General features: G+C 31.5%; 3 protein-coding genes across 4 annotated transcripts; 1 reads left to right on the top strand and 2 right to left on the bottom strand.

Moving 5' to 3' along the window:
* The first annotated feature begins 859 nt into the window (after positions 1-859).
* On the top strand, positions 860-4,768 carry LOC134280642 (uncharacterized). Of its 2 annotated transcripts, none has more exons than XM_062763081.1 (5): positions 860-1,260; positions 2,299-2,588; positions 2,907-3,137; positions 3,371-3,461; positions 3,571-4,768. In XM_062763081.1, exons 1-5 carry the CDS (start codon positions 1,211-1,213, stop codon positions 3,992-3,994), a joined length of 1,086 nt encoding a protein of 361 aa, XP_062619065.1. In that variant the 5' UTR covers positions 860-1,210; the 3' UTR covers positions 3,995-4,768. The 2 variants fall into 2 exon arrangements, with proteins under 2 accessions (XP_062619065.1, XP_062619066.1); XM_062763082.1 differs by having other exon boundaries at positions 861-1,268; positions 2,310-2,588.
* Positions 4,769-6,624: 1,856 nt separating this feature from the next.
* On the bottom strand, positions 6,625-17,186 carry LOC134280641 (ferric-chelate reductase 1-like). The gene is made up of 17 exons (XM_062763080.1): positions 17,141-17,186; positions 13,674-13,802; positions 12,968-13,153; positions 12,552-12,688; positions 12,381-12,469; positions 12,004-12,139; positions 11,692-11,877; positions 11,443-11,538; positions 11,144-11,300; positions 10,530-10,643; positions 10,156-10,271; positions 9,921-10,007; positions 9,728-9,802; positions 7,725-7,824; positions 7,431-7,571; positions 7,029-7,102; positions 6,625-6,815 (listed from the first exon to the last, which is right to left on the bottom strand). The coding sequence occupies exons 2-17, from the start codon at positions 13,675-13,677 to the stop codon at positions 6,708-6,710; spliced, it is 1,806 nt and encodes a 601-aa protein (XP_062619064.1). The 5' UTR covers positions 13,678-13,802; positions 17,141-17,186; the 3' UTR covers positions 6,625-6,707.
* A 2,270-nt stretch (positions 17,187-19,456) lies between these two features.
* On the bottom strand, positions 19,457-27,289 carry LOC134280640 (putative ferric-chelate reductase 1 homolog). The gene is made up of 16 exons (XM_062763078.1): positions 27,216-27,289; positions 26,771-26,956; positions 26,368-26,504; positions 26,083-26,171; positions 24,543-24,642; positions 24,104-24,289; positions 23,871-23,966; positions 23,527-23,683; positions 22,365-22,478; positions 22,063-22,178; positions 21,758-21,844; positions 20,843-20,917; positions 20,526-20,625; positions 19,962-20,102; positions 19,727-19,797; positions 19,457-19,589 (listed from the first exon to the last, which is right to left on the bottom strand). Exons 2-16 carry the CDS (start codon positions 26,949-26,951, stop codon positions 19,497-19,499), a joined length of 1,743 nt encoding a protein of 580 aa, XP_062619062.1. The 5' UTR covers positions 26,952-26,956; positions 27,216-27,289; the 3' UTR covers positions 19,457-19,496.
* Between the last annotated feature and the right edge of the window lie 302 nt (positions 27,290-27,591).

Here is a 27,591-nt window from a genome sequence, read left to right as displayed (position 1 = left end):
CAAATCACTTCGTATTTCATAACATGCTAATAAGCATTGGTATCTAAGCCTGGATTCAAGAAAATCTTATTTCTCTGAAACTGTATTATTTTTTCCCCTTTTATAGGGTACAAATATCAACTTTTATAAGACCTTTTCTAAGACTTCCAAAAAACATTGAATCTCATGAAGATGAATAAAATGAAAATTGTTGCATGAAAAAATTTCATTTTCAAGCTTCATTTTGATGCATTTCAAATTTAATATTGATTTTTGGAGTTATCCTTCCTGGCTGAGGATCGGATATCCTTAATTTACATTAGATAGCGATGTGCATCCATGTAATAAATATTTTTTTTTTCAAATAAATGTGATACAACAAAGATTAAAGCACATGCAGATTAAATAATAGGTTAGGGATACATGTATAAATCTTCACGTGTAGATCGAATTTTCTTGCATGTATTTGATTTAATTAACTTCCATATACCGGTATGCAGTGGGTTTTAGTGGAATTAAATTTCATCATATTCCACATGTTCCAAATTTCCACATGAAAAAAAAAATGATTTCAAATTAAAGTTTCCAATCTGATTATATTCAAAAGAAATTTTACTCATATTTTGAAATTTAGCTTTGAGTAATAATAAAAAAAGATAAGAAAGAAAGAAATTTTACGTTGTAGGCTATGGGATATTTTTTTACGTATATGAATAAATTGTATGCAGGATTTGCACCTGTTGTAAAAATATAAACAAAAGACCTTAGCATAAACGAACATCTCTGATAACAATGACACGAACTTGAAATCCTTTTTTTTTCATCTCGATAAATTTCTCGTTTGAATGCACACATCGCTGACTAGTGTATTGAAGTAACGAGATTATTGGTGCATTAGAGTAAGGTGCCGGGGGTAACACCACCTCAGTCACGATTGGGGGGTCACACGACCTTAAAATAGGATATATAACGCGCGCTGAATGGGCGATTTAAACGACAGATGTTCGTGGGGAGATGAAAACCCCAGTCACCAGCTGCGAGAAACAAAGATCACCTCAAAGCAAACAAAGAAACCCCTTCCCCAGGTCTATCCGGCGAATAATGACAATTCCTCGTGTAGAGGGGTGAAGCGGACGCCGGGCAGACTTCAATGTCCCTCCCGTGGTAGACAAAGGTTTAATACAGAGGCTGTCTTGTAATGTGAACAGATTCAGAGAACTGGACGGAGGAAATGTTATCGGAAATTCTGGGTCTTTTTGTTGTCATTGCTGCAGTTCTAACGTGTACAGGTATGTGTTATATATATTGTCTGATTTCAAGAATTTTTAAAGATAACCAAGAATTTGTTTTACTGTCATTAATAATCTTTCGTTATAACATGATAAAGTTTATTTTGTAAATATTTATAGATTCAATGATTTTGAAGTATTTGTAATGACCCTTTATTCAATAAGTAATTTTTCTAATTTATTTTTTTTTAAATGAAAAGTACATTCAACATGATAAAATAAGTATTGTAAAAAAAAAAAAAATTGTAAAATCCTTTTACAATATTTCTTTTTACAAAACCTATTTCATGTTAAATGTACTTTTCATTAAAACTAAAAGGTGATCGAGATAACGAACAGTAATTACTCTCATAAATCCAGTAAACGAAATGAATCGCAGACAGGACAAAAACCGGACAAAAACGAATTAATCGGCCAATTTTTCTATTTTGGTAAGAATTTTTTATTCTTTCGTTGGAAAAAAATGATCATTTTTATTTGCGTGATTAAAGAGTGAAAGAAAGGGCACGAACCTTGATGGTTACCCATTTTCATCTCTACAAACCTTAAACACGAAGACAAATACTGCGTTTATAATCCCTAATCATAATATTTTGTTTCTTAGAAGACTACAAAAGCGTTCATTTTACATCGTAATGGTTTCCTTTCAAGAACTCTCAAGTCAACCATTTGGATGGTTTAAAAAAGAAAATTTTTCTTTGAACTTTGCTTTATGTGTCAAGAATATTGAAATAAACTTGCAAAAAAAATTGCCTATACGTATCAAGCATAGAATGCACATAAAAATACTCTATATTCAATAAAACTCAAAAATAAAAATAATGCTTCATTTGTAATAATTCGTTCTATTACAGTTGAATTTCGGTATCTCGAACTCTGATATCTCCGTAGTTTGTTGTTTCGAAATTGAAACAAACCCTTGACCAATATTACTTTTAAAATTTGATGGTATACACTTGACTTCTCCTTTGAGATAAGCTGAACGTAACAACCTACAATCTATATAAACATATTACTAGTGATTTAAAAGTTTTTGTTTAGTTGTGGGAGAATCTGCCTTTATCTGTACCGAGAAGGAAGCTGGAAAACAGACAGTCGAGCTTCGTTGTCCCACTGGAACCGAAATCCAAATAAAGGAGGCGGTCTACGGCAAGAACAAGTGGCGGCAGTGCGTATACACCTCGGGGGACTGCACGGAGCATGTAGACATTTCAGAGGAGTGCTGCGGCCAACGGAACTGTGACATTACGGTGTGGAGGATATATTCCATCAAATGTGAATACGTCACTTTCTTTCGCGTCATTTACGAATGCGTAGAAGGTAATGTATTTATTTTCTTATCATTCCTATTTTAAACAGTGTTGCTTTCCTTAATAAACAGCTAGACGAACAGCCTGATTAAAATCAAACCTTCATTAGCTCCTTTTTATTTTGTTTGTCGACACGACAAACAAAATAAAAAGGAGCTAGAGAAGGTTTGATTTTAATCAGACTGCTAGACAAACAGACGAATGGACAGGGCAAAACTATATAACAAAAGTCCTTCGATTAGGGGGACATAAAAATTATACAAATTGAATACGAATTAAAGAAATCAATAAATAAATTTCATATTTTTTCCCCATTCGTGTTTTTCAGAGGGTGATGCAGAGTGCGAGGACGAAGAAGACCCAGACAAATACGATCCAGATATCTTTGAAATTACGTCACATGACCGAATTCCATTTACGTCACCTAAACTTCATACATCCAAATCAATCACGCAGAATCAAATTACATCAACCAATCATCTGTCAAATTCCATCGGCAACGATCCAGTTCCATCTCCCGCTATGTCAACTTCAGCTGAGGAGGACCAATCAGATGGCGGTACCAACCTATTTACTCTATTCCTTTTCTAATTTTTATATACGGACATGGTAGAAGTACATTTGTACTGCCAATTAAACCTCTGTGTCATGTTTAAAGTTTCAACCATTGCTCTATGTATAGACGACCTCTTGACCAGACTCAACCAAATGACTGATTATCATGTAATGATTAGAATATAATTTTCAATTTTGATAAACTTCATTTGAATGTTGAAAATTTTATATTTTCAGGACTAACAGTGATCGTATTGTCTGCTGTTGCAATAGCCATTTTGTTGGTTTGCATTATAATTGTCGCCTTCTTTCTCAAAAAGTTTAAATGGTAAGAGTTTTGTTTTTTTTTTAATCAGAACCATGTATTTTTGTCAACTTTCAATAATCTTTTTAGCCCATATTTCGTATATTAATTGAATCAAGTGGTATTTTCTTAGGCAAGGAGAAAAAGAATGCGTTTATAACATATTCGCCGGATGGTGCAAACGTCATCCACCGGATGGATGCGAAAATCCAGATCCAGAGCAGCCTTCTACGTCACGTGATATAACATCACCCACAAATAAGACCAACGTCAATAAGCAAAACCGGGAAAACCTACAAAAGCAGGAAGTGGCTACATCTACTGCGAGAACTGTTTCACGTGATGTTAACCATAATGACAATTGTGACAGTAGTCAAAAAGACTCCGTAGAAGACTCCAATGAAGAAAATCATTATGTCGTCTTTGAGAGTATTAAGGGAGAAAAGTATAGTAATCCAGTGCTAAGGTCCCTAACTGCTGGGCGTGTTGTCCTGGACCAAAAGGCTTATAATTCCACCCCTGTGGTTTCAGAGGGGCCGGGCACCACAGCGGTGTAAATAATTATCATTACTTTATAAACCACATATATATATATATTCTACCTCTGTGAAGGCTTTCTTGGTTTTGGACGTTATCCACAATTGTTCGCGGGATAAGTTTTATACCAGCTATGTATTCCTACACTGCCAACCAATATACGATGTATTATTTTATAATCCTATGCATTATGGAGTTTAGTATTCATTGCAAATTTGCGCAGTTTTACTCTTCAAAGTGAATTTATATTTGGAATATAATTTCTTTACTCAGAAATGTAGATGCTGGGTCATATCATAAAACATATGGTTTTTACGGTTATTAAAAGTCTTTATCCCCACCCCACCCCCTCTTTAGAAAAATGCAATATATCAGGAACAAGTTGAACTCGGAACAGAACACTTTCAATCATGCAGAACTGTCAAGCTTAATGACTGTTTAAATGAAAGACTGATTGTGATTAATATGAATGCTGTTTAATGATGCATGAAAATAGGATGAATGATCGAAGAAGTGCACGAACGTCAATGAAAGGTCAAACTTTGTGGTACGATTTGGATAAAAAAACTGTTTCTTTATACAGCCATAGTTCAACAATACATGTACTTCCGTATATGAGACAATGGTGCACAGAAAGATGGTTCTTTCAGTATGTTAAGGAGATTATATGCTTTATGTTGACTAAACATAGGAGTATAAGAAGTTTTGCTTTGCTAAATATTTAAAAGGACAAATTTAAATAGATGATTTGTCAATTTTGTGTCTCTCTACAAATTATTTGTAAATAATTTTATATACACATTTTTTCTCTTATTAAATATCTAACTGTAATTTTTTTTGTGTTTTTGCTACTTACTACCATTGATAAAATTTTATGGCGATGAAGTATTTTCAAACAAAACAATTGAGACGCAGTTATATTTCAACTACACTTCTCTTTAGATGTGAGCTTGATATAAAAGATACCACAGAGTCTGACACACCTGTTTCATATTCGAACATCTTACTTGAACAAGACGTTAATGGTAATCTAACAACGGCGCTTTATGATAAACGTGATGACTTTAAATATTCAATCGTAAACTTCCCTTACTTTTGCAGCAATAAACATTCCTCGCCTGCATACGGGGTTTATATCTCTCAGTTGATTCGATACACGAGCACGCTCTACCTATGAACAATTTCTAAAACGAGGCAAGATATTGACAAACAAGTTGATGAAAGAAGTATATCAGCAGTCTCGTTTAAAGTCATCATTTCATAAGTTCTATGGTCGATGCAATGACCTTGTCAGCAAATTCAATTAATCGTTGACATTCAAATGCTGCTTGACGTTTTTCATATATACTAATGTTAAGCCATTATTTACAAAATAAATTGACAGATTTTTACATTATTTTCCAATCATGATAAGGAACTCACGGTGGATGTGACCGGTCGGCAGGGGATGCCCACTCCTCCATGGCACCTGATCCCACCTCTGATATTTTGGAGGTCCATGTTTGCTCTGCTCCTATTTTGTATTGTTTTATGGACTTTTGAGCTCGAGTACTGTTCGTTATCTCTCTCTCTATATATATATTCCATGTCTTAATTTTATTTCATAAACCATCAGTTGCATATAAGCTTTTGTTTCCAAATTGCAATTCAAGGAATTTATGGTTTCGCTTGAGCGACATTGTCCTTTATCATAATTTCCCAAATCATTTACAACCAGAACACGTTGGTCACGAGTATTTGGTAAAATATATTATGTTTTTTCCTAAAGGGATCGATAAATCTGAGGGACATGGGATGAAGAACGTGACAGTCTCATTGGTCATATAAGCAAGCAGTAGAAAACGATTGAATATTTAAATGTATTATCTATTTATGATCGACCGAGCCTCACCCTTGGACCTTGGTCTGGCCTTGAAAGTGTTAATTTAAGCAGCTTATATACAGATTCATAATCTGGAAATGTTGAATTTTGTTAAGTAAAAATTGCTTTAATGTACCAAAGGTGATTAACACTTTACAGAAGTAGTTAGAATGAACATACTGAACAGGTATGAAGTCAAAAATCTACTAATACAATATGTCTTAAAATTGGGCAAAGTAATTACCGGCTCTAATATTTTAGGGATGGGTTCAGGTAACTTGGAAGAGTAAGAATCCCCTGCTACCGGTGACACCCGCCATTTCCTCCTTGTCATGACCGATTAAATGCAAAACTTGACGATCCAGTTTAAAAGTCAGACAGTAATAATACAGTATCAGCCATCATAACATCAGAATGAATAATTTATATAAAAGATTTTTAACAAATTTTAACAGGAAATCCTTGTATCATCAAATTATTTATCATTAGCTTCTTTGTTTTAGTAATGGGCCTTACGTAGAACATGCTCTTGTGTATCGAATTAGCTGGCTACACAAACTTCATATGCTGCTGATAATGATATACTGTTACGTAAAGAAAGAAAGCTGACGAAAGAAAAATTGAGATCGTCGTATATTTAACAAGGTTTACTTGTTATAGATAACCCTCTTTATGAAAGTTAAATGCAACACAAAGATGATAGAAGCACGAGGTACAAACATAGTATATACAAGAAAGAAACTTTAGGCTAAAAATGAAAAGTAAATGACAGTCAAGAAAAGTACCAACTTAATGAAATAAATTTATTTCTAATTTTATCAGAAAATGATGTAAAAATACAGAATTTATACTTTTTTCTCTTTCATATCACATTACGCTTTAAATAGTGGTGCCGTTATCACAAGATAAATCAAAGTCAAACAGTACATTGACATACACAGAATATGAAGCATCAGGATTGATAATTTGAAACTGTTAACCTAAAATATAGAAATAAAAATGTATTTATATTATGAAATCATGCAAACATTATTGTATATAAAGTAAACAATACAGTGTATCTCAACTTTACAACTTTAATTAAATCTAAATGATAACTGCATAAAATATAAAAAAAAAATGTAGCAGTAATACTGAAACATTTTTTTAAAAAGATTTAGAAATTCTTTAATTTTCAAAGCATCTTCACTTACTTTCGATTGAAGATTAAATGAATGATATTCTTTCCCCTTCGATTGGAGAAGACTTTGTCTCTCTGGATCATCACCTAGTAAAATTTATTCACAGTTTGAAAATTTACACTTAAATTTAATTAAATTGAAAATAGCCATTCTTTATACTCGATTAAACAATATTGTATATTGCACTGTTATTGTTAAAATCTGTCTGTATTTGTACACTATTCATAATTCAGTGATTGTATTTCCTCAAACCTATTACTTAATTGTATATAATTATGATGAATTGTATCTTGATGAAGTGTATATATTTTTGTATTTGATATATATAATTATATAGAAGGCCCTGGGGAAGAATAGTGCATGCACTAACCAGGTTACCTTCTTTAAATAAAGTTTTATTATTATTATTATTACCTTTCATATCACTGAAGTAGCTTTCACTTTCTAATAAAACTTCAACGATGATGTAAGTTATGACGTAACCTATGACGACACTTGATGTCCCCACAGGCGTGTTCGACTTTTCCAGATTGACACCAAAATATATCGTTATGGCTACAAAAGAAAAAAAACTTATACTTATCATATACTAGTTTTTATGAGGCTGAAACCAATTAAGTCTGATGCTTTTGTTTTGGTGGAATTTATCAAAGAAATGTTTTTCAGTTTCAGACAAAATACTTGTAGAGTGCCTATATTTACACCTACCTGCCATGATTTGTGCAGAGATTCCAATAAACTTATGAGAATAATAAAAGACGTGTCGGTATTTGTGATCAGGACTGCAGCGAAAGAGAGCAATCGTCGGCTGAAAGAACAAGAGGCCCATGGGCCACATCGCTCACCTGAGCACTGTGGCTAAGAAAAAGTAGATAAATACTTTAAATCCAAAAGTAGTCCAATGACCAATCATGGCTTTGCTATTCTTGATAAGATATTTTTAAAGAATTTTCCTATATATGCCTATGTAAAACTTTGATTGGCCATTTTGACCCCGCCATCCCCCCGGGGGTCATAATTTGACTAAACTTGAATCTTCACTACCTGAAGATGCTTCCATACAAATTTGATCAATTATGGCTTTGTTACTCTTGAGAAGAAGATTTTTTAAAGATTTTTCCTATATATTTCTATGTAAAGCTTTGGTCGGCCATTGTGGCCCCGCCTTACCCCCGAGGGTCATGATTTGAACAAATTTGAATCTTCACTACCTGAAGATGCTTCCATACAAATTTGATCAATTATGGTTTTGTTACTCTTGAGAAGAAGATTTTTAAAGATTTTTCCTATATATTTCTATGCAAAACTGTGGTCGGCCATTTTGCCAGTCATGATTTGAACAAATTTGAATCTACACTACCTGAGGATGCTTCCATATAAATATGATCAATTATGGCTTTGTTATTCTTGAAAAGAAGATTTTTAAAGAATTTTCCTACATATTTCTATGTAAAACTTTGGTCGACAATTGTGGCCCCGCCCTACCCCCGAGGGTCATGATTTGTACAAATTTGAATCTTATCTACCTGATGATGCTTCCATATAAATATGATCAATTATGGCTTTGTTATTCTTGAGAAGAAGATTTTTTAAAGATTTTTCCTACATATTTCTATGTAAAACTTTGGTCGGCCATTGTGGCCCCGCCCTACCCCCGGGGGTCATAGAAAAACAACCTAAAGATGCTTCCAATAGATATGATGAATTATGGCTTTGTTACTCTTGAGAAGAAGATTTTTTAGAATTTTCCTACATATTTCTATGTAAAACTTTGGTCGGCCAGTGTGGCCCCGCCCTACCCCCGGGGGTCATAATTTGAACAAAACTTGAATTTACACTACCTGAGGATCCTTCCATATAAATATGATCAATTATGGCTTTGTTATTCTTGAAAAGAAGATTTTTAAAGAATTTTTCCAATATATTTCTATGTAAAACTTTGGTCGGCCATTGTGGCCCCGCCCTACCTCGGGGGGTCATGAGAACAAACTTGAATCTACACTACCTACTTTCCCCATAAGTTTCATCTTTCCTGGCACAGTGGTTCTTAATATATTTTCATTAATTCCCAATGTGAGGGCAAGGCCCTTATTTGAACAAATCTGAATTCCCTTCACCCAAGGATACTTTGTGGCAAATTTGGTTGAAATTGGCCCAGCGGTTCTTGAGAAGAAGATGAAAATGTGAAAAGTTTACAACAATGACAACAACGACGACGACAACGACGACAACGCCGACAACGACAACGACGACGACAGACAACGGACAAATTGTGATCAGAAAAGCTCACTTGAGCCTTTGGCTCAGGTGAGCTAAAAACAAAGGAAAAGATATTGAAGGTAATACTAGTAAGTAGGTAGTCCAAGAATACTGAGTATTGTTCTTTTTGGTCGAAGGCAAAGACATATAATTACATATTTTGCTCTTAGTATATGTGTAAATTATTATCTCCCCTATCAATAATCTATGTAATACAGTGTATAAGGATATCAAATTTTTGCAACTGAGAGAAAAAGAACACAAAGAAAAATCAGTGTCGTTTCTCTATTTTTGAAAAAATTTCTTGAAATACAATTACATGTACCTTAAAGTACCCCCCCCCCCAAAAAAAAAAAACCCACTATAATCATATATTCTATAATAATATGCATTATAAACCTTGCAAAATAACAAGCTTGAGAGTAATTTTAGGATTTTTAAAATATACACACGTTAACAACAGTCAAGGCCATGACAGTGATTCCTAGAATAGGGTGGTACTTCAAATAGATACCGCAATCTGTTACCTGCATAGCAACAATAATCATAATACTGTAAAATTTTAATGCTGCTTGTTGTATTATTTTAACCACTATTAAATATATAAACTAGATGTTAATAAATTTTGTAATGATTAACACACACCTGCAGAAGTGTACCAACTTGCATGAAGATTATAACAAATGCCACAGTAGTAATGATAAATGCGAGTGTCATTGCAGTTCTGTGTATCTGAAAATACAAAAGAAATACATGAAACTATAGATTCAACATTTCTAATTGCTACAATAACACTTCTGAAATAACAAAATTTGATTTTGATATTTTCTTTGCAGAAGTATACTTCTGAATCCAGATTAGATGTATAATGTATACTTACAGCAAACCAGACTTGGTCTCCACATAGCATCATATCCCTCCGCTCTGTCTTGTAATAACGGGCGGTTATAATGCCAATACTGGACAGAAATATCCAAGCAAATATCATCAAACTACCTAAAAATAACCGATTGTTGTAATATTTTCCTGTATATAAAGTAACAAAGTGTTTGATAACAAAAGTTACTCTTGATTGGAATAAAAATGTACGAATCAAGAGCTTAATTTAATCAGTCCCCTGGAAGAAAATGTTCTAGAAATAAGTTGGTTTTTAATAGTTAAAATACACTGCAGTTTGTTACAGTAATTATACAAAGCTTTTGCTAAAAAAAATTATGGCAGTTAAATATTAAATAATCTTATAAAACTACTAACCATGTAATTTGTAGAGAAGCATGGAATCTTCCTTAAAGCCAATAGTCTGGTTTAACAAAAAGTCGACTCTTTCATCGCTGACAACAGGAGTTCTCGCATGTCTCCTGGGGTTTCCTGTGAACGGCATTTAAATTTTAAAGTCGAAATTTAATCTTTTTTTAAACTTTGACTTCGTAGGCGATATATGATACTGAAATCAACAACTTTTCCTCGTCTTTTCCATTGGACAAATAGCTGCAGAACTGTACGTTATGTTTTTTTTATATTAGTCTTTGACCATAACAGCGTTATGGTCAAAGACTAATATAAAAAAAAACCCATATAATTCTACAGTTCTGCGGCTGGCATACACAATAATATTTTTATTTCTTTAATTTCGACAGTTGTAGAGAAGGGTTCGATTGCTCCTCATATAACAATTAGCATTCATGCAGATAAGGTTAAAAAATTTATACAATAACGCAGAATGTTTTTTATGTGAAGGTGTTCAACATCATTATACTCTGCAAAAACTTAAATTAATTGATGTATAATTGACTTCATTTCTTTACAGACCCTAAAATCAATTCATATATTTATGATATTGTATATACACTATATATCAATATTCTTACCCAAAGTAACTGGTCCGTTTCCGAGTATTATAAAATATTTTTTCATCAAACTGTACACATTGCCAAAATCCCCAGTGACATTAATTTGACGTGAAAAAGAGCAGTTCAAAATCTGACCAATAACAGAGGTAGTTATGTTGATCAACCCAAGGGAAGTCTGAAAGCGGAAACAAAGAATTAAAGGCAACGAAATATTTTATCTAAAATTCAGGCCAGTTTTTGCATTATATTTGAAAGTAAAACCGAGTATGTAAACTGATAGAATGTCTGGCAAAATAAGATGGAGAGGAAATTCTTACGTTTGGAAGTACTGAGAAACTGTAACCTTCATTTATGCCCTCCAAAACATGTACTTCATTATTGGAAAGAATACACATCACAACGTTTGTATTCGGCTGAAAATACAATCTAGATAATTGTTATGTGTATAATATTCATTTTTTAATTTTGGATTACTCAATATTCAGGAATTTTGGCAAAATAAAAAATAAATAAATAAATAACTGTGAAAAAAAAAATAATAAGGTTTAAAATTTAAAAGTTCTAACCATTTTGCCAGTTGGTGAAATTCCAATGGCAACCCATTTGTCGTTTTGATTTCGTAGGCGATAAATAACACTGAAATCAACAACTTTTCCTCGTCTTTTCCATTGGACAATAGTGTCACATGACTCTCTGGGGCATGTTTTAAAGCAACCGAAACCTTTGCTACAGCGGGGATAGTCAGAAGGCGTCTGGAAACAACATATGTGACATTTAGCAAATATGGACCCCAAATCGTCTCAATATAAATCATACTTGTTTACCTGTTTAAAAACTTCAATTGTTTGAGAAAAAGTCACATCTTAATTTAGCATTACCCCTGTCGTGCTTGAAATTGGAATTGGCGTGGTAATATCAGTGCTAGGAACTGTAGATGGAGGAATGTAGTCAACACTCAGAGACTCAGACTCAATATTTGTCCATAGGACTTTGAGGGACTGGACAACTGTAGCCCTGCAAATAGCAAGGGATTCGAACACACTAGGTACAATTATCATTTTTAGATTTCTTTTTAAGAGTAAAAATTGATCAATAATTATTCTTATTTTATGCATAGACATTCATTGAGTACAACAGGCCAGGACAATGTTAAATCTAAAGAACATCAATGATCATAAATTGGTTTTTATCTTTATCAATACCGGGATCTTGATTGATAGGTAATAATTGTTAACTACATGTACACACGTTATACCTGAATTTTACGATTCCTTTAAAACGTTTTGTTGGATTCCAGGGAAAATTGATAAGCAGCTTTGGGTTATGGTCAGTATGAGTTACACCCTATAAATAGAATTAATAGAGAAAATAAAATCCCAAGTAAAAGAAACCAAAAAGGCATGAATAATTTACAGTAATGACTTACTCCATCACAGCGCCTTTGAGCATTATCAGGTACTTCAAACTCTCCTCCTGTGAATGGTATAGGAGCTTGTAAGTTTGTAAAAACCTTCAACAGGAAACCTTTGAAGGTCGTCTTTCCATCTTTAGATGAAATAGTGACTGAAAGAAAATATGTCACAAATATTTCTGTACTAGAATTAAACCATAACGAATTTTTTTTCTTCCCAGGGCACCGATAAGATTTTGATTAATGATATTTTCCTTGTTTTTTTTTTGTACTTTAAAAAGTGATTATAAGATATTCGGTCTACCTGATCAATGTATAAGGATCACGGCATTTAATGTTTTTTAGCCAAGTACTTCTGGAAAAGTAAATTTATCACCAGCTATTTAAGCTAAATTATAGGCCTACTACATTTGAGATGTGTATTCACATACTTGAAAAATTATTTCCTGTAGTCAAACTAGAAGATGACATTGTAATGACGTAAGGTGATGACGTAGTTTGTGAAGGAGCTCCATGCACGGGTGTCATGTTGTCACAAGCAGATTCAGGTGCTCCAAATGGGTAACCATGATAACCGCAAAGTAATACCAATCCCAAATAAACGATTAACATGATGCCTGATGAATATTTATAAATTAAATTTTGGAGAACAAACTGATATTTTTAACAGTTACATAAATTATTCTTTTAAAACAGATTTAAAGTTCACAGAGTAATTCAATCGGAGATAACAGCTTTTTTCAAACAAGAAAGAGGTAGGCAATTAAAGAATACAAAAGGGAAACGAATTTGTTCACTTTATTAAAATTAAGTTAATCGTTTGGATGTAAATTTTTTCCCCCATGAACATTTGATTCCTCAGGTAAATGTTAAAAAAGGGTAAAAAGTTTAAAAAGATTCCTTTTAGCCATGTATATTTTACAAAAAAATATACATATGTGAAAATTAAGTGCCTAATCACAATTTAACATGTTTTTAACAACAAAGTTAATATAGTTTTTATTTGTATCGTCAGCTTTTCAGAAAAGTCATGAAGAGAGCATGTTTGTTTTACAGTTCCTCGGAGTCACGTGTCATGTATGTTTTATATGTACTAGATCTTAAATAAGAAGACTGACATATTAACAGTTAGGTTACCCATTTTCCTGTTGTTATCCTAGAAGGAGTTATACATCCATCAGATGATAGTGAATTACTATGTCTAAATATCCCCAAATCATCGGAGTATCAAGTCAAAATATCCTGGTTTACTTTGCATGGGCCGTGCTGCAATCATAATGTAGTTATTTTAACAATGGTTCAGTGTACTAGTTTTTAAAATATGCATTTATACTTAAAATTCCTAGAAAGTTTTAGTCATATCCCGGTTCAAAACGTTGAAAATCGACTTATATTAATGGAGGGTAGATGGTATTTAAATACATGATTTAAAGTTTGCAAGACAATGCAATATTTAGATAATATATTATGATTCCACAGTATGAACGTTTAAAATATCTTGCATATAACTTTATACTAATATAGTATGTACAAGGTAAGTTTTTAAATTTGCATTTTTATTTCAGAAATAAGTTTAGTTTACTCTGGTTATTTGGCTCTCTTTTTCGTAAAATGTGAAGATACTGAGCGGTGAGTGATCTCAATAATTCTATAATACACGAGGATGGTGTAAAACACGTACCCCTGGAAACTTTAGAGGTGGGATCAGTGACCTTAACAGTTGTGGTAGAGTATTATAAAAGGTTTTATCAAAATCTTATTAACGACGTTCGATCCTGATATTTAAAGTCTTAAACTTTTTTTGTGAAGTATATTTTTAGTTTCTACATACATAGGTTAATTAAAAATCAGATCACAAAATGGGGGTCAATACGTTTCTTTTGGCGCTACAGTACATTTGCTATGACCTTTTTGCACTGAAATTTGTGTCTTAATTAAAAATAATATTTTTGACGTTTTCCCTCCAATATTTTTATCCAATTAAAGCATGAAACAAAATGAACTCTAAGTTTGTTTTTAAAAAGACACTTAGAAATTGTGACTAAGAAAAAAGTTTTAAATTGCTTCGCATAATCAATTATTTGACCTTTCTGCACTAATAAATAGTGATTTTTCTGGCATTGAAAAATTTAATAAGCAAGAACATTATTTTAAAGTCTTAAACCTTTTCTGATTTTAAGCAAAAAGGCCAAACTTATCTTGAATATTTAGAAAAGAACATCAAAAGCGAGGGTATATGATGTAAATTTTCAGATATTACTAAAAAATGTTAATTTTACGTTAAAATTGGCTCAATTTTTTCCCGGATTTTCAGAATATATTTACTATATTTGTCACACTTTGTTGATAGAACTCATAAGAAATATTTTAATAATTATTTCAGAACCAGCATAACACATTTAACTGCAAAAAACAGCTTTTTGTGCAACCAGGAAGGAAAAAAAGGAATCCAAAATTAACAGTACTGATATAGTTCAAAAGGGAAAAAACAGATCATTTTCTTCTAAAAAAAAACTTCCGTCACGAAATATAGTTCCTATTTAATTCTACTTGAATGGAATTTAATCGTTTTTTTTTCATTGAGTATAGTTAAATTTGCACTGTAGAATTCAGATTTAATGTTAGAACTTAAAAATGATGGAGAATTTTATAAATAAAGGACCTGACCAAATTACGCTCAAAATCTCAGGATCGAGCGTCCTTAATATCCCTGACAGTATAAATAATAGAAACATTTTAAATGAACATTTGGCTGCACTCAGGGTTATCCCGAGAACATTTTATATTCTAAAAAACAAAATGGGGCCTCACCTTGAAGTTCTAGACTATAGTTGTTGTTTCCATTTAGATACATACAGTTTATAAAAATTTCTGAGTATATATATCTGGTGTAAAGTTCATATTAGGTTCAAGGTTCGTTAGCCAACTCTCTTTTTTGTTTCAAAATTTGTATATGTGCTTCTAGTTTATAGATTAAGTTATATTTATGCCTTTATAATTGTCAAACTTATAAAATTTAAAAAAAGAAGAAATCTACAGGTAATTGACGTTTTACCAAATACCAAAAACAAATAATAAGATTATCTCAAAGTAATGTTAAGTTAATTAAGGTATGTCACTCGTCAGCTTTTTAGAAAAGCTCACGCAGAACCTCTTACTTCAAAACTATTTATTAAAATTCAATTTTTACAACATACTTTATTTCAACAATGTTAATGTTTTAACATTCAATGAAAAACTGCTCAAAAAACTTAAAAGAAGCAAGATTTATGAGGGACTATTTCTTGTGGTGGAAGGATATTTAGCAGATAATTTTGCAAATCTGCACATTTATTAAATTTAATATCTTGGAACTTTAGCCTCACATACTTTTTCTTTGAGAATATTTTCCGTCATGATATTGCTAGGAATATTTAACATAGGTCTTAATTCATATTTTTAGGGTTAGAATATGAAGTTTTACACTTTCCTTCAACAAGCTTTGCCAAAAAATGAAGATATGTCTAAAAAGATATTTTGACCAATATTTCAAAATTAACATCACTGACCCCAACTTTTTCTTTCATTATTTTAAAGTACTCGATACTTGTGACTGATCAGCACTTAAGTCGTAAAAAGCTTGATTTAAGAAAATGTTTTATTGCCTATTTAGTTTTTTAATACCATAAATTTGTTACTCTTTAGTGCAAAAAAAAAGCACAATAATTTACGCGCATTAATTTGCAAGATTTGTTAAATGATAAATATCATTCAAAATATTTTACGTAAAATAAAGTCATATTTATTGCCATAGTTACATCTGATAAAATATGACAAGTAATTAACTAAAGAGTTAAAATTTAAGTGCAAAAAGGTCATCTTCATTGTACCGTAGATCCGTAAGATGAACAATGATCCCCTATTTTCTTTGCGATTTTGAGTCACTCTATATGAGTACTTATCCAAAATATACTTCTCAAAAAATCCTTGATCTAACAAATTTCACGAGTGACAAACCTTAAATGGTATGATCAAAGACAAAAGAAATGCATAAGAAATAACAATATGTTAAGAACAAAACTTTCGTGAATCAAAAAATATGATTCAAAAACCTTTTTTTAAAATTAAATCTGATACATTCAAAGACAAGATGATATGCGGAGTATACACAAGGGGAAAAAATGCAGCGTTCAATAAATATAAAACAGTACGTTAACCTTTTTGGCATTATAATTTTGTCTATTCAGGGTTAAAACGTTTCTTTTACTGTTTAAAACATGAATAACTAAAGGTATTTTTAATTATTAGTATGCCATTAATTTAAAAAAAAAACCCACACATTTGTAGTAAATGGAATTAACATTTACCGGTAGTAATATCTAATCTGATATTAAGATACTTTATTTAAAGACATTCAAAGAAATTTTGAAAGAAATAATAAGGATAAAAAATTATTAGAAAAGTAATGTGCAAGATATCATCTTGTCCCTTTTCCTCTTAATTTCATAATTTATTAAAATACGCAATAAATATATTGATTCTTATACATGTAATTGAATAATCATGTTTCCCTTATAATTAGCGTTTTATCAATGATAATAAATTTTAAAAAAAACATAGCTTACCTATTTGCAACTTCCAGTATGTTTCAAATCATTTTGGCACTATGTGAGCAACTTGTTTACTCAACCAGGACATATAGTTCACGTCCTTATTTCAAAAGTTTTCAAAATCTATTCATGGCCATTCATGAAAGAATATCAACATGATCAAGGTCATTTTGTCATGAGGACCCTTTTCATGTTATTTAGTACAGTGTTACCTTTTAGCAGCCTTCAGACGGTCTTACCTGTTGTAATCATGTGACAAGTTTATTTTTAACCCTGTCACTGATTTACCTGTGTAGGTATTGGGCGCACTGAATTTTACAATAGACAGTTTACTTTGTCAATTATGGTAGTCAGATCCTCAGGTTTTTAAAATTAGCAGTTAAGTAATCAAAAATACTCATAAAAGTATCACTGAATCCACAAAGTTATGTAAATTTATCCACAGTATTTCTTTAATGTTTAAGTTAAACGTTAATCATATTATATAGGGAAAATTGTTAAATCTCCATTATTTTTGCGGTAAAAGTGAATTCGAATATTAGCAATGCATTTTCTAATTGCAAATTGATCAACAAATATATGTTAGGTTACAAAACGATAGGTATCCAGGCATTCAGAGAATTTGTCATGATTTTTATACTTATTTGATATTTTTAATATTCTATTTCCATTACATATTCTAGAATACATAGTGTAAAAGGCCTTTGCTATCATTGCCAGACACCACAAATCACTTCACATTTCATATCATGCTAATAAGCATTGATATCTAAGCCTGGATTCAAGAAAATCTCATTTATCTCAAACTGTATTAATTTTTTCTCCTTTTATAGGGTACAAATGTCAACTTTTATAAGAACTTTTCTAAGACTTCAAAAGACATTGAATCTAATAAAGATGAATAAAATGAAAATTGTTGCATAAAAAAATTTCATTTTCAAGCTTCATTTTGATGCATTTCAAATTAAATATTAATGTTTGGAGTTATCCTTCCTAGCTGAGGATCGGATATCCTTAATTAACCTGTCTCATGTACGGAGATACAGAATTTATAATAAATAAGAAAACCTTTACAGCGGTCATTGGTATGATGATAAGTGCGTTAAGGGTATGAACTGTAAAAGTCAACGCTCCTTGCAAAAGCCCATTTATATGAATTATATTATTGCTGCCTTTCCCGCGGTATCTTTTCCGATAGATGTACTGATTCGATTGAATACAAAGCATAATATTAATATATTAATATCATCATGTAAACTATTAAACTTTATATCTTGTTTAGAAGTATAATCCTCAGCTAGCAGATAGAGATTTCTTTTTAGTCATGTCACTTTTCTGTCTTACAGTCTTTTTAATCTGTTTTGATTGAATAGTTGGTTTTTTATTTATGATTATATTCCCCGTTTGCGTTTTCATGAGTTCTGGGGATTCATATATGGAATGCATTTTAGAAACCTTTTTGCTAACTTTAGAGATAAATTACCGCAAATACATTCTTGAGCAATCACTAGCCTATTCTATTTAAATTTTCTTCTAGCTATTCATTGTTTCATTTTATAATGTCAAAATTAAATAGAAATATCAATAAAACTTATTCAAAACTGATAATATTTAACATAATCAATGGAAAATTCTAATATATTAGTAATAGTATAGTAATACATGATTAAAATTTGAAAAGTAAGATTTTAAAAAAATTAATCATACTTTTATCATCAAAAAATTCTATGAGATGGAGGGGATAGAATTAATAAGTCTGTTTATAATGTAAATCAATCTCCTTAATAATTCTACTACTCCTCAAAATTGCTTTGGCGTTATTGCAAAAAATAATTAATAAATTGGATGTCCATGTTATGTGATATTAAAACTTGAAGAAAACATTTCAACAATTTATTAACAAAAAATGTAATTATCACAGTTCTTATTTATTAATCCTGCATCTCTAATCACTCTCCATGCAATGTACTTTAATCTCGTCTTATCAAATTAAACAAAAAGGTAATGTTAAATGACTAGTTAAAGTCCCAAGGGTAGAAAGATCAAACAACGAAAATTCAAAATGCATGTACATCGAATCACAGGTGAAACAAGTGTATAGGAATAAACATTTGTGCCTCGAGTCAAAACATGCTGCGAATCGGAACATGTTTAAGAACCAATATGAAGTCAAATGTGTAAGAAAAATACTCTAAGTGTGGAAATAAATAAAATAAATAAAAGAAAACAGTACAATGTGCCTTCCATTTCCAATTCTAAACAAAAGATCTAAAGAAATTTAGTCAACAATGTACAAGGACAATTGGAAATACATATATATATGAACTCTCTCTCACTCTCTCTCTCTCATCGACAGATTATTTTGTTCTTGCTATGCTGATGCAACAAAATAAATAAGTGCTAAACAATACACGGACATACATAAGAAATGGAACATCAAGATGGAAAATTTCAAACCATTTACCTACAAAAGAAAGTCATTGTATTTAAACGTATTACACAATCGTTTAATCATCAACACTGTATAAACATTTTCAATCATACACAAAAATCTTAAGATAATACTAATCTAAAAGGAGAAAATATTGTTAAGTAACGTACTTTAGACTGTGATTTTGAAGATGGATGCTCGCTCAAAGCCGATTTCAGAAGTAAATGTCTTTCAGAATCATCTACAAATAATAAGGTTGAAATATTGCCGACTTTGCTTAAAAAAATAATCTATCAGCCATCAGAAAAGAGTGATTGCAGAATGAAAACGAATAAGACAGTTTATAAATACATGTAACAAGATACAAATTACTCATAAAAGACCTCTCTAAGTGTATGTTTTTACCTCCTCGAGTTCTGAAATATTTTTCACATTCTAACATAAGCTCAATGATGACATAAGTGACTATATAGGCTATAACGATGTATGAGACCCCCTTTGGTGTATTTGACTTTTCTAGGTTCACTCCAAAATATATCGTAATAGCTGCAAAAGAAAACAGATAACATAAGATGACAAATTGCATGTTTGTAACGAGCATCTAGCCCTAAGTCAAATATAGAATGGTACCAAGAATTCGTGATCCATTGATCCAGACCTTAGGGTCGAACTAAGTGATATATTAAAAACAGTTTGTTTTTGAAAATCATTTTTATTCTTAAGCACATAGAAGAAAAGATCATGCATTTTAAAACTAAAATGACAATAAAAGTTTTAATTTTTAAAATTCCTGTCATAAGGTGAAAGCAGTTTAGTTTCAACTAAGGGCTTAGTTTCCTAATGCACTTTAACTCAATGATACTCAGGTCATTTCCAAGGCTTATGAAGCTAATGAGCATATAGAGTTTATGTTACAAATTAAGTAAATTGTAATTCTATGAATTACACACTTTACATTTTAATACCTACCTGCTAGAATTTGTGCAGAAGTTCCAACAAACATGTGAGAATAATGAAAGACCTCCCGATATTTGTGACCAGGACTGCATCTAAATAGAGCCATAATGGGCTGAAAAATAAAAGAATCTATTAAACAACCATTACAGTTTTAAACTGATCAAAACGGAAATACAGAAAACATCGCATTATTTCCTCCATGAAAGAAATATGCGTTTCCGTAAAAGAATAAGAAAGAAAAGAAACACTTAAAATTTTAAAATTTCATTAAATCTTTCAATAATATTACAAAAGCAATGTTAAATATAAAAGATCAAATTTATACAAACGTTTACAACTGTCAGTGCCATGACGGATATTCCAAGTGCTGGATGGTACCTCAAATAGACGCTTCCTTCGTTTTCCTAACAATCAAATAATAAATCAATCGCATCATCTCCGGTCTTTCCGTCAGAGGTCGGAAAAACAACCTCGAATGTATTAACATCACCGGATGTTAAAAATTTATACATTTCCTGTTTATTCAAATATAGGATAGACGGAGTTAGAAGTCTCTTCTATAGTATATTTTAGATAATACCATTACATTGAATAAAGTTAAACTCCTTATTCCACAGACAAAAGATCTCCGTGCATTTATTTTAGATCGTGAAAAGGGGGGTTGTCATGGCGTCTACCTATTACATTCGAGGTCTTTTTTCCGCTAGTCGGAAAGGCCCGAGAAGTTGCGATTGATAATAAATATCAGTATACAAATGTAGCATTGAAATACATGTAGTATTTCTATGGTATAAAAAGTGTGTTCGGAATTCATAATGTGCAGTTAGATACACTTTATAATTACAATAAAAAGATAAGTTTCCAAAGAAAAAACAGAGATGAAGATCTTTGAATAAAACTTATGTTTATGTACAAAGACCTTGTCAGCAAATACAATTTATCATTGAGTCAAATGCTCAGACTGACGTTTTTCATTTTAATTGTTATTATTTATTATTTATTATTTATACACTGAATTGTCGACGGATTTTCCCGTTATTTCACGACCATGACAAGAAGCTCATGATAGGTGTGACCGTTTGGCAGGGGATGCTCACTCTTCCATGGCACCTGATCCCTCTGCTCCTATGACTTTTGAGCTTGAATACTGTTCGTTATATCCATATATTTCATATAAAGATAAATTATCATATTATAGAAATAAATGAATTATAATCGAATTATAAAATTTAACAAAATTATACCTGAAGAAGGGAACCGACTTCCATAAAGATTAACACAAATCCTCCTGTGGTAACAAGAAACACAAGTGACATGACTGTCCTGTGAATCTAAAAATTAAAGCATAATAGATTTGAAACTACCTCCTGTATACACACAGAACTTAAAAAGTACATGTTGAATCCAATGAAATGCAGGCGTTTCGAAACATAATAGCTTAATTATGGATAAAGGATGCGGTTGCCATTTTTTTTTAATAATATAGGCGTTTAAAATCAATACTACAATGTCTAAAATGGAGGACAAGGTCAACTGTACGACGACTTACAGCAAACCAGACTTTGACTCCGCATGGCATCATATCCCTCCACTCTGACTTGTAATAACGGGCGGTTATTATACCAATACTGGACAGAAATATCCAAGCAAATATCATCAAACTTCCTGGATAAAATTCATTTATTTTAAATAAAAAAAAACTACCGGGTTGGAAGCATTCTTATGATACAATGGTATAACTGTTACTGTATTTTGTTTCAAAAAATCATTTAAAAGTATTTAGTCAAACTTTTTCTGAAAGGATGTAACAATAATTATATTATGAGAATGATTGCAAGTATGAATACTTACCATGTAATTTGTAGAGGAGCATTGATGGTTTCTGAGGTTGAATATCCTCATTCAGCAGAAAGTTAACCTTTTGGCCACTGACTTCAGGAGTCTCCTCATGCTGCTCAGGCTTACCTGAAAAGAAAATCAGAGTATTTTTTTTTAATTCAACTTTTTTTCCAACACCCATTAATTAATACATGCATTATCTATGGACTTTTACGAGGAAATTTACTGACTTTTACAGTTAACGGCTCACTTTTAAACTAAGACAATGTGCGGAAGCTCTTTTACGATAGTTACATATTTAGCTCAACATTTAATTAAACGAAAATAACGGGTTTTTTTTCAAAAATCAAATTATTTGTCCTTGAAGAAAACGACAACCACCTTACCCTCAACTCCCGTCCTTCATATGTAAGTACCAAAAACACCATATTTATGACCACTAAAAGGTTTTCTGATCTACTATGAATTCTGTGCCTCCGTACATGATATAGGTTTAAATCAAACGCATCATCTCGGGTCTTTCCGTCAGAGGTCGGAAAAACAACCTCGAATGAATTAACAACACCGGATATTAAAAATTTATACATATCCTGTTTATTCAAATATAGGATTAGAAGTCCCTTCTATAATATATTATAGGTAATATCATTACATTGAATAAAGTTAAACTCCATGTTGCACAGATAAAAGGTCTCAATGCATTTATTTCAAAGATCGTGAAAAGGGAGGGTTGCCATGGCGTCTACCATATACATTCGAGGTCGTTTTTCCGTTAGTCGGAAAGGTCCGAGAAGTTGCGATTTAGGTTTAAATGTCAGAGTAAGCTGACAACTGTGAAAGTCAGTGATTCTCGCAAAAGTCCATTAATAGTCATGCAATTTGATGAAATACCAGGTATAAAGTTATATTTAATTTTTTATGTATTAAAAGACAATAATATATTATTTGCTTATAAATGTTTATAAGATCAAATTGGAAATGAGTTTGACACTTTTTCTTTTAGTTCATATGTTTAAAAATTCTAAAGATCCGAAAATACCATGATAAAATGGATCGGATTTTGTTGTACTTTAATGTTTTTTTCTCACTCAGCAGATTTTATTTCCAAGATTATCCATGTTAGTTGATTGACAGGGTGCTTTCATTGCGTACTAAAACGTGTCCCGAGTTTTACCGTTTCTGACTGGTCCATTTCCGAGTAACAGGAAATATGTTTTGTTTAAGCTGTAAACATCTACAGAATCCTCAGGGACGTCAATTTTACGTGAAAAAGAGCATGTCATAATTTGACCTGTCACATTAGCAGTTATATTGACCAATCCGAGTGTGCTCTGAAAAAAGGTTGAACATTAAAGAAATTAGTTTATACATGTATTTTCCTTTTAAAATGAGGATTACATTTTAATAACGGATTAGAATTTTCCTTTATTAACAAATTTTTAACGATATCACAAGCAATTTATATATGTAACTATAGTACATGCATTTCTAATGTTAAGTAGTATAGGTAAATCTTACATTTGGTAGTATAGAGAAAGTATATCCATTATTTATTCCGTCCAAAACTTCAAATTTATCATTGTAATACATGCACATCATGACACTGGTTCGTGGCTGGAAATATAATCATCGTAAAAGATGGTAAAGGTACTATTATCCTGTTTCTTTATTATCTGAAAGAATTTCTGAAAGACGACACCCTAAACTTGTACAGCTTAAAAACTAGCAGACTACATGAAAGAAATACAAACCATTTTACCAGTAGGCGAGAGTCCAATAGCGATCCATCTATCGTTGGGATTTTCTAAGCGAATTATAATGCTAAAATCTATGAAATTTTCTCTCTTTTTCCATTGGACGACGCCGTCACATGACTCAGTGGGACAAGATTTGAAGCAACCAAAACCTTTCTCACAGCGAGGCTGGTCGTCTGGTGACTGAAAGTGACAAGATTTATAGCAAAATTAAAAAAAAACACTGAAGAATTTTTATCTATGAAATACATGATTAGGAAACAGAGATTACATTGAATTCATATATCATTAGTTCAAAATACGTTTCAAATTCAGATTTTGTTTGTTTCTTTTTCAAACTTTCTGGTTATATTGCAATGCACTATTTTGATTGATAGTTTATATTTTGCATTTGAATTCAATGCTTACAAGCCATATTTTTCCTCAAGACACCTACCTTTGTAAAAGGAGATGCAGATGGAAGAAAATAATCAACGCTTAGTGATTCAGACTCAATATTTTCCCAGAACGTTGTGTAGGATTGTACAACCGTGGCCCTGCATAAAAAATGTGAAAATTATTTTTCTGAAGGTAAGACCTTCAGACATTTGTTTCGATTAATTTATTAGGCATATTATTGTCGGGTGATAAATTCTTTTTTTTCTCTATTAGATTTGATTAAAATGGCGAATTCTGATGTTTTTTAAACATTATCAACGTTACTTTTCCCAAAAAATTTTGATATTTCTTTACTTTAAAATTTAGACATGTAAATCATAGTAGTTAAGCATTGCGTGCATTCGATTTTAGAAATGCTTTCTTCTTTGAAAACCTCTCCTTCGCAAAACTTTGATTTAGAAAAGGAAATCGATATACGAGGGCCGTTCAAAAATTACGAGGACTTGTTGCACAGAAGGAATTTTTGACGACATAATCGGGCAAAATTTTACAAATAATATAAAAGAATCTTTACTTATATGGTCTTCAAAATTTCATATCAAAATGTTGTAAATTGGTATTAATTTTGAGTGATTTTTCAGGACATACCATTAAGTCACGGCGCAGCAAATTCTTCGACGTCACAAGCATTATAAAAAATATGTGATTGAGCTTTCATTTTCTCAACATTTTCCCTTGAGTACCTGTATAGTTTGAGTTACCTTATCTACTCAACATCAAAACAGCATTTCTTGCCAAGCTTAAAATCTTTTAAACAAGTAAAGAATATTCTTTTTTTTTGTTTTAAAACCAAAAACTACTTATAAGATATAGTGCGATATTGGTGACTCTCAATCACGTTCTTTACAATCCGGATAAAGTTAACTTTTCGTCTATAATCTTCTTCCTGTCCTCCCGTATAGCATTTTTACAGAGGTCTAACTGTCAAAAATTTCAATTTGCTATTTGTGGGAGAATGTCACGAGTAGTCTTGTTCACTACATGTTTTATTATGCATATTTTGGATCTATGTTGCCAATATCTCGAACATTACACGTATTTTAACAAAAGTGTGGTGCGCCGTCAATTCAGGAGACGTCATTTCCACAGTCGTTTTTACGGGAATCGCATCAGAGAAAAAATCACTATATTTCTGTTGGTACTTCAAATACTACGTTCGAAATCTAAATATATAATAATAGAACAATTAAAAGGTACATTTGAGAAAATTGATGAAAAATATCGCGAATTTTAGAAAATCAATGAGTTAAATTTTTGAATCCGCATGCTTTTGCTTCATTTTTTTTGTCATGCGCCGTACCTCTCCATCAACGATGTCAACATACCGATAATCTTAGTAGAATTTTTTTAAAATACAGAAATTTTGCCCAAAATTTATTGGAATCTTTAAGATACTTATTTCTGTGAAATTTTATAAATATATAACGTCTTTAAGAGTAAATAATAGCACAGTCCGCGTAATTTTTGAACGGCCCTCGTATTTGTCTATATTTTATATACTGAATATAATGTTACTCAGTTTTTGACAAACACTTTACCTAAACTTAACTTTTCCGGTAAAACTTGTAGTAGGTTTCCAGGAAAGGGTTATAATTAGTTTTGGGTTTGCATCAGAATGTGTGGCACCCTGAAATCAAGGCATAATACTAGTACATGTATTAGAATATTTTTTCATAATGAAAAAATGTAAGTATGTACAATGTAACAAATTAGCATTGAAATGAAAATTTATGAAAAAGTGAAGCAATGAAAGAACAAAAGTAAGTTTCACAGTTATTTGAATTTTATTGTGTACAGATTAATGTATGATGTTTCAAATTTACCCCATTACACTGTGTGTGAGCATTGTCAGGAACCGTGAATTCTCCTTCTGAAAACTTGACTGGACTTGCCAAGTCTGTATAAACCTCTATTAGAAAACCTTTAAATGTCGTCTTGCCATCATTAGGAGAAATTGAAACTGAAAAGGAAAAAAAAAGTACAGCTGTAGTCTAATATCTCTATTTTAATATTAGATTATTAAGCTGAGAAATTTCATCCGTAGGTTCAATTGATCAATGATTATATTCAAATCTTTCTTGTACATATTCTCATCTCTTTTACCCCCTCTTTGTTTAGTAAAAAAAAAAAATAAAGTATGATTATTCTAGGTTTAGATTTAATACTTAAAAAGGCAAAGTTATTGTCTTTATAATTATGTCAAAAGATTTATTTCCGAAGACTTACTCGTAAGATATTCATCGACAGATAACTTGGAAGTTGACAGTATGATGACGTATGGTGATGGCGTCTTTTGAGGAGAAACGCCATGGGCTGGGGTCATGTCGTCACATGCCGATTGAGGCGCTCCAGATGGGTAACCACGGCAACCACAAATTAAAGCCAAAGTCAGAAAAACCACAAACATTTTGCCTGAAACATATGTTCATTAGTTAAAAAGTAAATGTTGTAAAAACACATTAAAAAACAACGTTATACACGTATATCTTTCTTCTATGCAATCGAAGTTCAATTTCCTCTCAATCGAAAAAAAATTAAATTTTTTGAATTAGAAAAACTGAAGGAAATAATTAACGCTTTGATCAATAACAAATTAAATTTACTAGCATATCTTCCTTAAATATCACGAAAATTTATGTGCATTTAAAATTGTCACATATAAAATACTTACTGTCAATTAGATTATTTCCGTATGAAAGTTCAAAAATTTTAATGTTAGAACAGCAAGTGTCTCACATATGAATCCAGGTAACAGTGCACATGTTACCAAGATACGATCCATCACATGCAAAGTCACATGTAGATGTATGATTACATTGCACAACTGTCTTAAATGTTACAAAACAAATCAATATATTTTTAAAAATGTATCCTCGTTTTAATTTTCCTAGTAACGAAAATTAGAAATTGTAGTTTGGAAAGATACATATAACATCAAGTTGACGATTCAAAAGAAAATAACATTTGCAATGTAATCAAATGTTAGGACTAGATAACCCAAATTATTACCTTTTGTTTACTGTTATCATCTTCGTCTTTTATCATTA

This window comes from Saccostrea cucullata, unplaced genomic scaffold (genome assembly GCF_032062105.1).
Source record: "Saccostrea cucullata isolate Sc308-1 unplaced genomic scaffold, CSIRO_AGI_Scuc_v1 ctg842, whole genome shotgun sequence".
NCBI lineage: Eukaryota > Metazoa > Mollusca > Bivalvia > Ostreida > Ostreidae > Saccostrea > Saccostrea cuccullata.
Note: the sequence above shows the minus strand (reverse complement) of the source record. Positions and strands in the feature narration are given on the sequence as shown.